The sequence below is a fragment of the Protomyctophum parallelum genome, assembly GCF_964188405.1.
Source record: "Protomyctophum parallelum genome assembly, chromosome: 21".
NCBI lineage: Eukaryota > Metazoa > Chordata > Actinopteri > Myctophiformes > Myctophidae > Protomyctophum > Protomyctophum parallelum.
In genome coordinates, this window is record NC_139713.1 from 15,851,259 (window position 1) to 15,864,710 (window position 13,452).

The 13,452-nt window shown below is 43.1% G+C and overlaps 1 protein-coding gene across 1 annotated transcript in view; it reads right to left on the bottom strand.

Annotated features, from left to right (window-relative positions):
* The window catches only part of LOC310878846 (putative flavin-containing monoamine oxidase A), a gene marked incomplete at its 3' end in the record, with an annotated part of 115,201 nt that extends 102,344 nt beyond the window's left edge, over positions 1-12,857 (bottom strand). Inside the window, exons 1-6 of the mRNA XM_083793261.1 lie at positions 12,722-12,857; positions 12,511-12,598; positions 7,427-7,607; positions 4,997-5,111; positions 3,524-3,681; positions 1,725-1,814 (exon numbers count right to left, since the gene is read on the bottom strand). Of these exons, the coding sequence (XP_083649387.1) occupies positions 1,725-1,814; positions 3,524-3,681; positions 4,997-5,111; positions 7,427-7,607; positions 12,511-12,598; positions 12,722-12,839 (750 nt within the window). The 5' untranslated portion in view covers positions 12,840-12,857. The remainder of the gene's footprint in view (positions 1-1,724; positions 1,815-3,523; positions 3,682-4,996; positions 5,112-7,426; positions 7,608-12,510; positions 12,599-12,721) is intronic.
* Between the last annotated feature and the right edge of the window lie 595 nt (positions 12,858-13,452).

Here is a 13,452-nt window from a genome sequence, read left to right on the forward strand (position 1 = left end):
AAATAAATACTTTTTGAAATGTCTATGGGAAAGATGCATTGGGATTAATTTCCTGGGCCTGGCGTCGTCATGAAAGGGGCTCTATAGCCTACTAATAATACATGAACACACAAAAAAAGAAACACCCCGTCAATTGCTTTTCACACGTTTCATTAGTAAGAAAAGAAAAGGAATTGCACACTCCATTGGTAGAGATGCCAACTGCCTTTGAAAGATCAATGGGCTTCGTCTGGGTCTCGGCGGTCTACATGCATCTCAGTTGGCATCTAGAACTAGAGTTTTCGCTTAGTTATTTATTTATTTTTGGCGGGGCGTGTGGGCGCCTGTCATTACTTTTATGTTCCTTTCATTTTTATAATAAATAATATATAATATTGCAAACCCTGCAGTGGCATCCCGGGACAGCGGTTTTCTAACTTTTTTTGGTGTGCCTTGGTCACCCTAGAATCTAATTGTTCTATTAAAGGTTTTATGACATTCATTTTTCATTTATTTTTCTTTTTTCTTTTAGGTTTTATGACCTCAATTACACCCAAAAAACCTGAACTTTGAACATTCAGTGGATTTTCTGTGGTCTGAAGTTTTCTTTGGGGTTTTTTGGGCCTTTTGAGCTACAATGAAAACAGGCAACACAGTGAAACAGTGACATCTGCTGGCAAATCGCATTGACATATATGGGATTTGCAGTAAGTGATGTCACTTACTGCCAGCAAATCAGAGCACCTGTTTGAGCCAGAAAACCCCAGATCACAGAAAATCTACTGAATGTTAAAAGTTCATGTTTTTTGGGTGCAATTGAGATTAGAAAACCTAAAAAAAACAAGAACAATTCCAAAAACTTTTTTTTAATGTCACAATCCCTTTAAAATCATTAACACATATTAGTTTGAGTGGTGCAACCACTCCAAGGAACAGCAATGTCTGTGTTCACCTATATGTGTTGGTTCACCTATCTATGTGACGTTAATGAGCACCAGTATATGACTATGAGTACCAGTAGGGGGCGCTGTTGTGCCAGAAACAGAGAGAGAGAAACTGTTGCCTGCTAATGAGAGAGAGAGAGAGAGAGAGAGAGAGGAGGGGGGGAAGAGGGGAGTTGCACCACTCAGTTCACACGGGTGTGATTTTTTTTAAATAATCTTAAATAAATAAATTTGATTAACTGTTGCGTCCCTAATCAATCCATCCGTCCGTCCGTCAATTGATAAAAGAAGAACAGAGCAGCGCTGCACAATTGTGGCGATGCGGGTCAGGAACATTTGGACAAAGCTCTATAGCTTAGCGTTAAGCATGTGACACTTTGGTCCTCCGAGCTATCTAGCCCATTTTGGGCCGGGAACCCCTTTTGGCGTTAGCATCGTGTCATGCTTTAAGCTATTGAAAAACAGCAGATCTACAAGCTCATAGCGCGCCACCGAGTGGCGCGCTACGAGCTTGTAGGTCTGCTATTTTTTTGAAAAATCGAAAGAACGACTGACACGGAAACATAGCTTTTTCAGAAAACTCTCAGGACGTAGAAGACAATTTTTTTAGAATCTGATCTCAGGTCAGAACGGGCTAGACTAGAGGAAGGAGAACGGTCAGGCGGAACAGACAGACAGGCAATGAGGCTCAGTGGAGACGGGGGGGGGGGGCGTTTTCCCCCCACACTGAGGAAGCCGTTATCTCGGTGTCGCGCCTCATCAATCCGCTGAACGAGCCGTTATACTACATGTGTGCCGTACCTGCCATATGGCCGTCACAGCCGAGCCCAGCCGGACATGCTCCCGCCCAACACGCTCCGCCAGGCACTCTGAAAGCTGCTGGGTGCCTCCCTGTGGAGAGAGACAGATATTGCAGTCCAAAAAAAAGGAGGGCTGAGCGAGTACCAAAGGAGGCAAGGAAAAGGACGCCGTTCCCTCCTTTATACTTCCCCCTGCCGGGGACTAGACTTAATCCATTCAGACGCCGAAATTAAAAAAATCATGACAATTTTCGGAAAGATTTGAGGCACATTTTAACGATTTTTCAAAAATGGCAGACCTACGAGCTCGTAGCGCGCCACTCGGTGGCACGCTATGAGCTTGTAGATCTGCTATTTTTCCAATAGCTAAATTATAAAGTTTGGTTTAAAACACCAAAAGGGGGTTCCCGGCGCCCAAAATGGGATAATGCATGAGCTTGACATGCCGTGTAATGTAATCATCGAGTCATTATGGGGAATCAGAAAGAACACGCGCGTTGGATGGAAGTGTTGCCAAACCCCCCCGTGGCAGCGGCTCATGTTTTTGTTTCCAAGCCCGCAGATTTTGTCCCAATTTGTAAGAAGGAACGGCGGCGAGGGGAAGGGGAATGGATAGTGCTAAACGTTACATAATGAGGACGACACATTGTTTGTTATAGAAGTTACAGGGAAAATATGATATTGATATTAAATCGAAATCATGACACGAGACAAGATATCTGAATGGGATCGGAATATTGCGATATGGGGGAAAAAAGTGTCGTTTTTAAATCACTTATTCCTTATTTTTATACTTTTATACAAAAACAAATGGTTTAAAATAGCCGATCTACAAGCTCACAATCGGCTTGTATACTGTCACAATATTATATTGTCACAATACGGTATCATCGATAGATGGTACACAGCATCGTGTGCGACCTTTGTCTCATTTTTACTTATTCACTGCCTTAGGCCAGCGCCTGTTCCTGTTTTGTCTACCTGATCATCGATAGAGGTATACCAGGTCAAAACTCTGGTGATATTTTATTCTGTCCATTAATATGTTCCAGCCCTACTGCTTGTGTGCAGACTGTGGTTGTTATTGTATAGTGCTGGCTGGCACCTATATGTGTGTAGAGTAATTGAGTTGCACGGTAAACAAGTGGAAATATGATAGAAATGATGCAAGATATAATGAAGCAAACGAGAAGCCGGAAATTAAATGGATGTGTTTGTTTTTGTGTACATGCAAAATGCTAAATACTCGTAATTTATGTAAGACCGATTTCATATTCGGAGCATGTCTGATATGCAAATTAGGGTTTGACTGAAATGGCTTTTCTAGCATGGAATTAGAAAAGGAGCTACAGTACCATATTTTTTAAACGTCTAATATTCTGAAGTGGTTTATGCGAGCATAAGTCATGCAGAGAGTGAGACACCGAGAGAGAGAGAGAGAGAGAGAGAGAGAGAGAGAGAGAGAGAGAGAGAGAGAGAGAGAGAGAGAGAGAGAGAGAGAGAGAGAGAGAGAGAGAGAGAGAGGGGGGGGGGGGGGGGTAGAGAGTGAGACACAGAGAGAGAGAGAGAGAGAGAGAGAGAGAGAGAGAGAGAGAGAGAGAGAGAGAGAGAGAGGGGGGGGGGGGGGTAGAGAGTGAGACACACAGAGAGAGAGAGAGAGAGAGAGGAGCGTGTAAAGGCACAACATAAAACAACCATGACAGGAAAAACACTATACAGCATAAGATATGAGAAAATGATCAAATGGTTTCCCCAGAGGAGGGGAGGGGGGGGGGGGGGGAGGGGGAGGGGGGTCCTTACCTTGACCTTGAACTCCTGAGCGCCGCCCGGGGTGCTCTCCAGGAGAGCCAGGAGACCTCCGGCCGCCGCCGCGTACATGAGGAAGTACAGGAAGGACATCTGGGACGGCTCCATGCCAAACACGGCTCTGCTGCTCAGCGCCATCAGCTCCTTCAGCTCTGGATTCAGCCACATAGCACACACACAGTGAAAACCCTTAAGCCATTCTGACCCGAGATCAGATTCATACGAGGTTTCCACTGGACACACCACTGGTCTGATTAACCCAGTCTGACCTGAGATCAGATTTAAAAAACTGTCAGTCGTTCTTCGATTTTTCAAAAAATAGCAGACCGCGCTATGAGCTTGTAGATCTGCTATTTTTCAATAGCTAAAGCACGACATGATGCTAACACCAAAATGGGTTCCCGGTCCCGCACAAAATGGGTTAAGCCAATTTCCAATACCCCCAAAATCTCTGGCCACTCGCTTCCTCACACTCGCTCACTCACTCCAGCATGGTGGTGTTACGGTGAAAGTGGTGACCTGCTGAAATAATATGTGACGATCGCGTCGACGACAATCACATAATGTCAATGTCCGTAAACGTAAATCGTTGCAGTTTATTGTTCATTAGCTATAGAGTTCAACCTATAGCGGTATTCAGGCCCCCATATTTAAAGACATCCCTGTGAGTTGTGTGAAGTCCACAAGATAGGTAACATATTTTGGAAGGTCACCAATTGTGTTGAGTAAGGCGTGTGGCCGAGATTTGGGGGTATTGGGATTTTTGGCTCTAGTGCCGATTATATTGTAACGCCAAGAGTTACAGCATGAGTAGTGAAACCAAACAGGTGTAGCCAGGGGGAGAAAAAGGGAGATGTCAAGTGTCGTCTTTTGATTAAATATGGAAATTTCCCTCGCTTGTTTATGGATAAGAGCCATGTATCACATAGTGGAGCTTTAAGGCTTTTAGCCCATTTTGGACTGAGGCCGATTCTAAAAAGCCCTCTAAATCCTGACCTTGTAAGCTTTCTGAAAAACGTCAAATATTTATATAGCAGCAACAACGTTTTTTTTTTTTTATACTGAACATACTGTACAGCAGGGGGTCTCAACCCGTGGGTCGCGACCCCTCTGGGGGTCGCCAAATTATTTTGGGGGTCCCCAAATTATTTTCAAAAAGAAAGAAAAAGGAAAAAAAGATTTTTCTTTTTGCAACTAAATGGCTGGAAAATGGAAGCGTTCATAGTCACACCTTCCCTAATGATTATAACTGGTTTCAGTATTTATGGTGTATTGTCTCCATTATTAAGGTTATTGTAGCAGTCAATTTATATTGGGGGGCGGGGCGGGGGTCCCGAGACACTGCCAAAGCATCTCCGGGGGTCCCCGGGCCAAAAACGTTGAGAACCCCTGCTGTACAGAACCCCAAGAAAGGGGTTCGATCCCGCCCAAGACATTTCTGTTGTTGTGTTCTTGAATAGCTCTTACCTTGAGTCCAGGCATGCTGGTCCATGTAAGAGTGCACCGTCATACTATCCAACTGCACAGCATTGGGGGTCCTGGAAGGGTCCTCGACACACACTGTGGCACACAGTCTGTCAATCTGACACACACACACACACACACACACACACACACACACACACACACACACCAGTGAAGAGAAACATAGGACAGATACAATGGGATATACAGCCATGTGTAGCAAAACAAAAACCCTAACGATGATGATAAAGATAGAAAGAGTCCGCAGGAAAGGAGCACCAGACACTATAGGTACATTACTGAAAAACACAAAAAGAAAGAAACACCTTGCCTAGCCCTCGGCACTTGGACTGTATTTATGCAAGGCTATAGTAAAATACTGTACAGGTACAGAGTAAAATAAGGAATAATTAGTCCAAGAGAAAATGTATGTGCCAGAGTTATGAGCGTGAGCAACAATCACATAATCTCCAGGCATGAGATTGTCTTTGTTTTAACAAGGCTGTAGGGAAAAGAATAAATAAAAATCATCCCACTGATATGGAATTTTAGGCTACTGATCACAAGGGAAGATAGCTAAATGTTCTACGCTCCTTGTCCATGTCGTGCTGTGTATATATATATATACATTCTGGAGATCCCCTCCCTAGATTGCTGGTATACTTTGCCGTTTAGTGTGATGAATGTGCTCTCGCGGCATCACTTGGGAGCCCAAATTCACACGAGCATCGCTAACGTAGCATATCATTAGCACGTCCGTTGGAGGCATATCGATCTGTTGCATGGAGAGAGGTTGTCGGGACTCCGCAGCAGATTACAGGTTATAGGTTGTTCCTGCCACTCACGAAAGACTTGAGGTCAATTACGTGTGTTTTGTTTTATTTTTATGTCAGTATCACGTTTAGTCCATCCTGTGATTCGTGACCATATAGCAACCAGGGAAACAAGTATTTTTGTGCACGATGTAACATGTCTATGTGTTTGTAAAATTAAAATTTAGACCCCATTAGTTGTTTGGGTGCATTTGTCACCGTACATTTGCAAATTAAATTTGTCCTCTCTAACCCTCATTTAAGTCATCCTAACCATGCAATTACAATTTAGGCATTTAGCAGATGCTCTTAATCCAGAGTGATTTACAGTAAGCAAGAACAACACATGGTAAAACAATACATAAAAGAATCATACGTAAGTAAGCTAAGAACATCCGTCTAGCAATAGAATAGATAGAATAGGTATACACTATAGAGTACTGTGTCTACATAAAATAGCTATCTAAATGACATAAGATGAGCCTTTGCATATGGCCTGTACGGTCGTCGAGGCTATAGGGCAAGTGCTACAGGCTAACTATCAGCAGCATTGGGTAAGTGCCATCAATGCAGCGACCGGGGAGGAGTCAGGTGTTAAGTGTCTTGCCCGGGGAGGGACATTTCCACACGTCAGGCAGGCGGGGGGGGGGGGGGGGGGGGAACGACCCTTCTAATTACCAGGTGGCCAGCCAGCCGCTCGGTTACTAGTTACTAGCATAATTAGCCTACAGGAACATTGGTGCCGAAACCTTGTATCTCCATGATTCAACCTTTATGCGCTGTGAGCTTGTAGGAATATATTATATATATATATATTCATTTATTTATTTTTGAGTGGTGCAACCACTCCAAGGAACAGCAATGTCCGTGTTCACCTATATGTGTTGGTTCACCTATGTATGTGTTAATGAGCACCAGTATATGACTATGAGTACCAGTAGGGGCGCTGTTGTGCCAGATACAGAGAGAGGGATAGTGCTGCACTGTCGCCTGCTAATATGAGAGAGAGAGAGAAGAGAGGGATGGGGGGGGGGGTGGGGGGGGGGGGAGTTGCACCACTCAGTTCACACAGGTGTGATTTTTTCACACATACAAAACACACAGGAATATTTTTTTCTCTGAAAAGTAATGGTTTGACTGCGTGTGTAATAATATGCAATGTACAGTAAGTATTGATATTTCTATGCCAATGTGTATAGTATATGCACTGCATCACTATAGTCTATAGGTTCACGCCCAGTGGCGTGCACAGACATTTAGAGGGGCAGGTGCTCAAGTGAAAAAAAGGGCACCTTGTGCAGCACATTTTGGTGCTTTAGCTATTGAAGAATAGCAGATCTACAAGCTCATAGCACGCCACCGAGTGGCGCGCTACGAGCTTGTAGGTCTGCTATTATTTTTTATCGAAGAACCACTGACATAGTAACATAGCTTTAGAATTGTGGGGGCCTAAATAATATAGTAGACAAGATTTAGTAGATAGAGATAGAGTATCAAGATTTGATCAATTAAGAAAAAAAATATTTTCTATTTTTTTCTTAAGAGCAAAATTGCCAAAAGGGCAGGGGGTGCTCTAGCACCCCCTAGTGTCTATCTGTGCACGCCACTGTTCACGCCTTACCTTCCACAGCAACTGAGTGAGGTCGATGAGCATCAGCGGCGACAGCCCGGGGATGCTGGTGCTGTAGGTGCGGACCTTGGCATGAAACCCGCCCATGTGGTGCACCTTCAGGCCCGCGTTGTACTGTGGGTAGACCTCCAAGCCTAGCTCCTGTATGAGCTCCATGATGTGGGTCTGTGTGCTGAAAACAAACGGAACAATCTTAACCCATCCTGACCCGAGATCAGATTCATACGAGGTTTCCACTGGACACACACTGGTCTGATTAACCCATTCTGACCTGAGATCAGATTTAAAAAAATGTCAGTCGTTCAAAAATAGCAGACCTACAAGCAGACCTACTCGGTGGCGCGCTATGAGCTTGTAGATCTGCTATTTTTCAATAGCTAAAGCACAACATAATGCTAACACCAAAAGGGGTTCCTGCGCCCAAAATGGGTTAATTACTGTTATATAAAACACACATTTCAAATGTCGTTGCTTTACAGAATGAACGCAAGTTGAATCCAAATGCAGATCGAGTCACAGCAAAACGGAGCGGATTTCCAAGTATCTAATGAAGAAATTATGCAAATCTTACACTTAAGATGCAGGCAAGGAGGCAGGTGATCAAATGACAAAATAAGGAAGTATAGTACACCGAACCACCAAAGGCAGGACATCATGACAAACAAACTATGAACTGACTAATGTGTGTGTGTGTGTGTGTGTGTGTGTGTGTGTGTGTGTGCGCGCAATGAGTCCAGCATGGCACTGCTGGGCTGATGAGGGAGTGGGGACAGGTGTGTACCTGACTAGGACTGAGAGAGAGAATGGAATGTGGGAGTGGCTGACTGGCTTCCAGACTGGGTGGGGGAGTGGGTCTGGAGGAGGGGGACTGAGGCAATGGACCAGAGCAGAAGGGGTCTGGGAACCAGTGTTGTTGTTTTTTTAGACTACCTTTTTCCACTGACGAAAACTAAATGGAAACTAAATGAAAACTAACCTATGATGACTAAAACCAAGACTAAATATACTGACAATTTGGTCAACAAATAAAAACTAGACTAAAATGTTGGGAAGGGACTAGAGATCCAGTACAAGTCATTTTACACGTTGTTGCATGCTGAAAGACATTCCAGGTGACTAAAATGTGACTAACTGAAAACTTTTCAAGAGACTACGGACAAAGTAAAATAAAATGTTGCTGCCAAAAACAACACTGCTGGGAACCTGTACCCCAGGCAGACAGCCTAGAGACTAGATAGACAGTAGGGGTCCAACGATACTGCATCGAAAAAATTATAATTTCAAGAATCAAAGTATGTCGAAATGAAAACAGCAACATTGACTTTGTGTCGTATCGTTTTGCAATGCAAATAATCGGTATCGAATTGTTTTTTTGTGCCATTTAGCAATTTCTTTGAAGAAAAAAGAAAGGGGTATAATTAGTTCAAAATCACGTCAATGCATTTTAAATAGTTACTGTATCGATTTCAAATAATTGAATCGGATGGGATGGCCATAATGAACCAATATCCTCCATGTATCGCATCGCTGTTAAAATGTATCGAGTCACACCCCTACTAGACGGGGTCAGAGCGCAGTTTACTTCAGCTGGGCGGCCTGGAGGATGGAACATGCAGGGCTGAACAGGTGACCTCCACCTTCTTCTTGAATAGTTGTAAGTCTGCGGGGTTCATTTTTTTATGGAAACCCAGAAACTCCCAGCCCCAGGCCACAGCAGAGCTTCAAACTAAAAGGGGCATATAATGGGACGGCTATAACTTTGGGAGAATTGCATGTAAAGTGCAGCAATTTACAGACAAGTATGCAGTCATCAAAATGTCCCCGTCACTTTCACTTCCAGATGCAAAATGCTGGAAGTCTTCAGCCGAGATAATTGCTCCAATTCCACATAACTCAAACAGAACAAATTAGGTGAGATGATCAGATGAAGATGGTACACCACAAGAAAGCCATGTGTACACATCTTTATCAGCCTGTGTCACATTATCAACAGTATGAGTTGTACCAATTTGGTTTATATGCATTGTCAACCCTTAATAGGCTACAACAACTCTCAAGGAGGAATGTCAGCTGTGTCCCATTATTTTTCTGTATAAACAGCAGGACAAAAAACATTATGGTACCTTGCATTTTAGAGCGGCGCCTAACCTAACCGCTCCAATGAACAGCTGTGTGTGTGTCGGTCTGTACTTTTTCAGCTCACGGTTAAAGCCAAAAACCTGACCAGTTCTGCATCCAATTTCAATAAAACATGTACAGCAGCAGCAGTAGTAACTAAGAATCTTTCCCAGCTTGGGCCCGTTCTCTTGCTTGCAACTCTTTGCTTTCCTATGAATCCTATCCCACTAAATGGATGCCATATTATATTACCCATACCATGTCCTAGGCTGTACCACTACCTATGTTATTAAAAATCTAATAGTCTACTGTATGCTAGTGGTGACAGCTAATAGATAAAAAGGAGGATCGAAGACCAAATTCATAATAATGGATAAAGTGAAATACTTTTAGAAAATACCTTTAAATACCAAAAGCATGAGATGAGTCCACGAAAGAAAGGATTGTCCAGTGAGGAGCATATAATGTTTCAGCCGGTTCACTTTAGTTCGGAGAGCACAAAGAATGAAGCCACATACAGCCAATTACACAATGTCTCTCTCTGTGTCACCAGATGGACACGGTTAATATAGCATTTTAATCAAGATTTGGAAAACGTTTATAAGACGTAAAAAATGTTTAGGGGGAGACATGAAGACGGAGAAAAACAAATGGAAGAAAAACAATTCCATCTACACGTTGGCTAGGGGAGAAGTGATGACTAAAACCAGTGGGACAGCGTGACATGAAGATACAAAGGCACCTGATTAAGTCCTAGGGCATATGATTACGACATCCACAAACAATTAATGTCTTAATAATTCAAAATCATCCATCAATAGCCACTAAGCCAACCTATTTTTAGCCGACGTCGGCTAAAGATGACAAACAAGCTGGCCAGGAATGAACTGCAGAGAGATGGTGAGACAAGTTTTTATTAATCTGTTTTCTTTAGTGTCTTTAATCAGCCATTTAATCTAGCCTGCTCATCCTGTATAATACAAACATTTAACTCTCAGTGGTTAACACAAGGTCATAAAATATACATTTATGCATGATAAAAATTCACCCTTATCTCCATTATCAGTGCTAGATTTCGTTGGCTTGCTTACTCCTTTATCTACTCAAGATAGTAGTGGTTTTTTCCCCCCTTCACTCAAGCAAAAATGCATTGCTTGGTTGTCGAGGGGCTACATGACATAATGTAACCACTTAAACACCATACAGTGTTGTCCTCCAGGGGGTCTGTACAGGGACCCCTTCTTCCCCCCCCCCCCCCTCCACACCATACCTATTGCCCAAAATAGCTGATCTACAAGCTCAATAGGCGTCCCATTGTTGATCTGCTATCTTGGCTGAATGTTCGCCTAAAGTAGCATATCAACTTCCCAATTTCTATTTTTGTTTTGGGGTGGTGCACACGGGGCAAATGATGTATGACAAATAAGACCCCCTGCCCCCACCCTCCTGCTTTGTCTATTTGCAATATATATACGAATATTATATAGTACATATGCCATATGTTTGCATGTGCCATGTACAGCGTGCTGCCATACACCAGAAAGGTTCTGATCACATGATGGAAACCTGGCGTCGTACGTCTTTCCGAACCAGTGAACACGCTCTGAAAATAGCCGCTCTGCGAGCTCGCGGCGCGTTGCATTTCGTAGATCAGCTATTTTCGGCACGTGGCACAGCATCGCACGGACAAAGTATAAATTAACCCATTTTGGGGCGGGCACCCCTTTTTAGCTTTAGCTATTGAAAAATAGCAGATCTACAAGCTCATAGCGCGCCACCGAGTGGCACGCTACGAGCTTGTAGGTCTGCTATTTTTTTTAAATCGAAGAACGACTAACACATAGCTTTTTCAGAAAACTGTCAGGATGTAGAAGACATTTTTAGAATCTGATCTCAGGTCAGAATGGGTTAAGCATAAACCATTTGGATGCACCAAAGCGATCGATACCGATCCATATAATCATCCTCAGTCTGTGTCTGTGAGACACTGTGTCAGTAAGTGGATTTGTAATGATTCCGGTCTGCATGAAGCTCACAGCCAACTACTAATCCTAACAGAGGAGCCATTCCTCTGGCCGTTCTGACATTAGCAGCACATGCTTTCTCTCAAGGTCTCCGCCGAGCAGAACGGAGAATTTCCTAAAGCAGAGTCATTAGCCGTCATTGATTCTCCATTTCATACTTTCAGGTTGAGTGCTCCGAAATGGCTGCTTGTTAGGCTATAATCATCTCTCCCATAGCCACTTTGTAGACATTATTTCCATACACAGGGCCATTTTTTAATTAGCCAAAAGTACATTTTAGCTCCGTTTCCATTCTTACCAACAGCTTTCCAATAATATAAGCCAGAGAACAAATTGGTACCATCCATGTACAAAATTCACCACTAATTATACTCTTTGACAACTAAAAAAAAAATGTGTGTAAGCCATGTAACGATTAGAATAATCAATACTAGATACTCACAATATAAAAGGCATTTGCTTTTAGCCCGTTAGTGAGAGAGTGCACCAGACCAACTGTTGGTCCACTAACAGCAATAGTCCTGTGCATTGGGGGATCATAATCTGTTTTTTTTTTTTGTTTAGTTTATTTCGGACCTTTCACATGTATAACAATACATAATAATAATAATAATAATCTGATAAACACTTCAGGTCTATTTTATATACTGCAAACAATAATGACAATAGCTGATCTACAAGCTCACAATGCCTCACAATGAGATGCATTGAGAGCTTTTAGATCGGCCATTTTCACTACTACTAAAATCGTTCTTTAATTTATGGAATTTCTTAGATTAGTCTTATATTTCGTCATGATTTATTTCCTCCTTTTTATGGAACGAATGCTGAGAATATTTAGAAACAATAATTACAAACAGTGCCATAGGGGGCACTAGCTTGTTGCATGTGATATGTTGTAGAGGTTGGCTCAAACCATCCAATCAGCATTACCTGCCAACCCACTGCCCTCCTAAGTCCCAGCGATCAACTCCACTGGCTGCCGGTAGGTCCATGGTCACTGTGCGTCCCCCCACTCGATCTGGACGACACAAAGTAACACAGGAAGGAATTCAAATACATTATTTGTGTCCTGCAGCAGATCAAAACGGATGGAAAGGAGGAAATCATCATGATAATGCAATAGTCCAATTTCTTTGCCAACCTTTTCCTTCCAGTATCAGAATCCTCAACTTGGAATTTCTTTTCTGGAGCAAATGAGCCGCACTCAGTCCAGATAATCCAGCACCCACGATGACGACGTCCCAGGTGTCTGCCGTCATATTCGCAGTTATGGGTGAACCGATCTGTCGATTGAAGTGTGAAAACGAGACAAAAAATGTTTTCTTCTTCTTTATATGGGCTGTGTTGGGTAAGGTGCAATGAAAGCCTGCTTTCATAATAATGCACTTTGGAATTGGAAGGCAGAGTTAGCTCCCGGGCCTCTCACCTACATACACAACACAACACTTCAGTATATAAACAAACCACTTCAGTCCAAAGATCGGACATGGGAGCTGGATATGCTCAGGCAGGGAGACACGTACTGCAGTGCACATATATCTGACAAGAATACCGGTTTGGCCTGAATTGTCCCGGTTTCAAGTTGCGTGTCCAACAAGTATCAGTAACATAATTTGTACCAGTTTCAACATTCAATAGATAATTGTGTCGCGTTTCAATGCGACGCTTTCCGAGCTATGATTTAACCTCTCCCATTCAACTTTGACCGATTTCAACAAGTGACAGTGTGACCCCACCCTGTCACCGTCTGTTTGCTCATTTACATGCCTATCAGTAGCACGCACTGGTTAGGTAGGGTATGGACCAGCGGAGTCAACTCCGCGGGTGCTCAGGCGCAGAAGCACCCACAGGCAAAATAATAAGCCAATATCA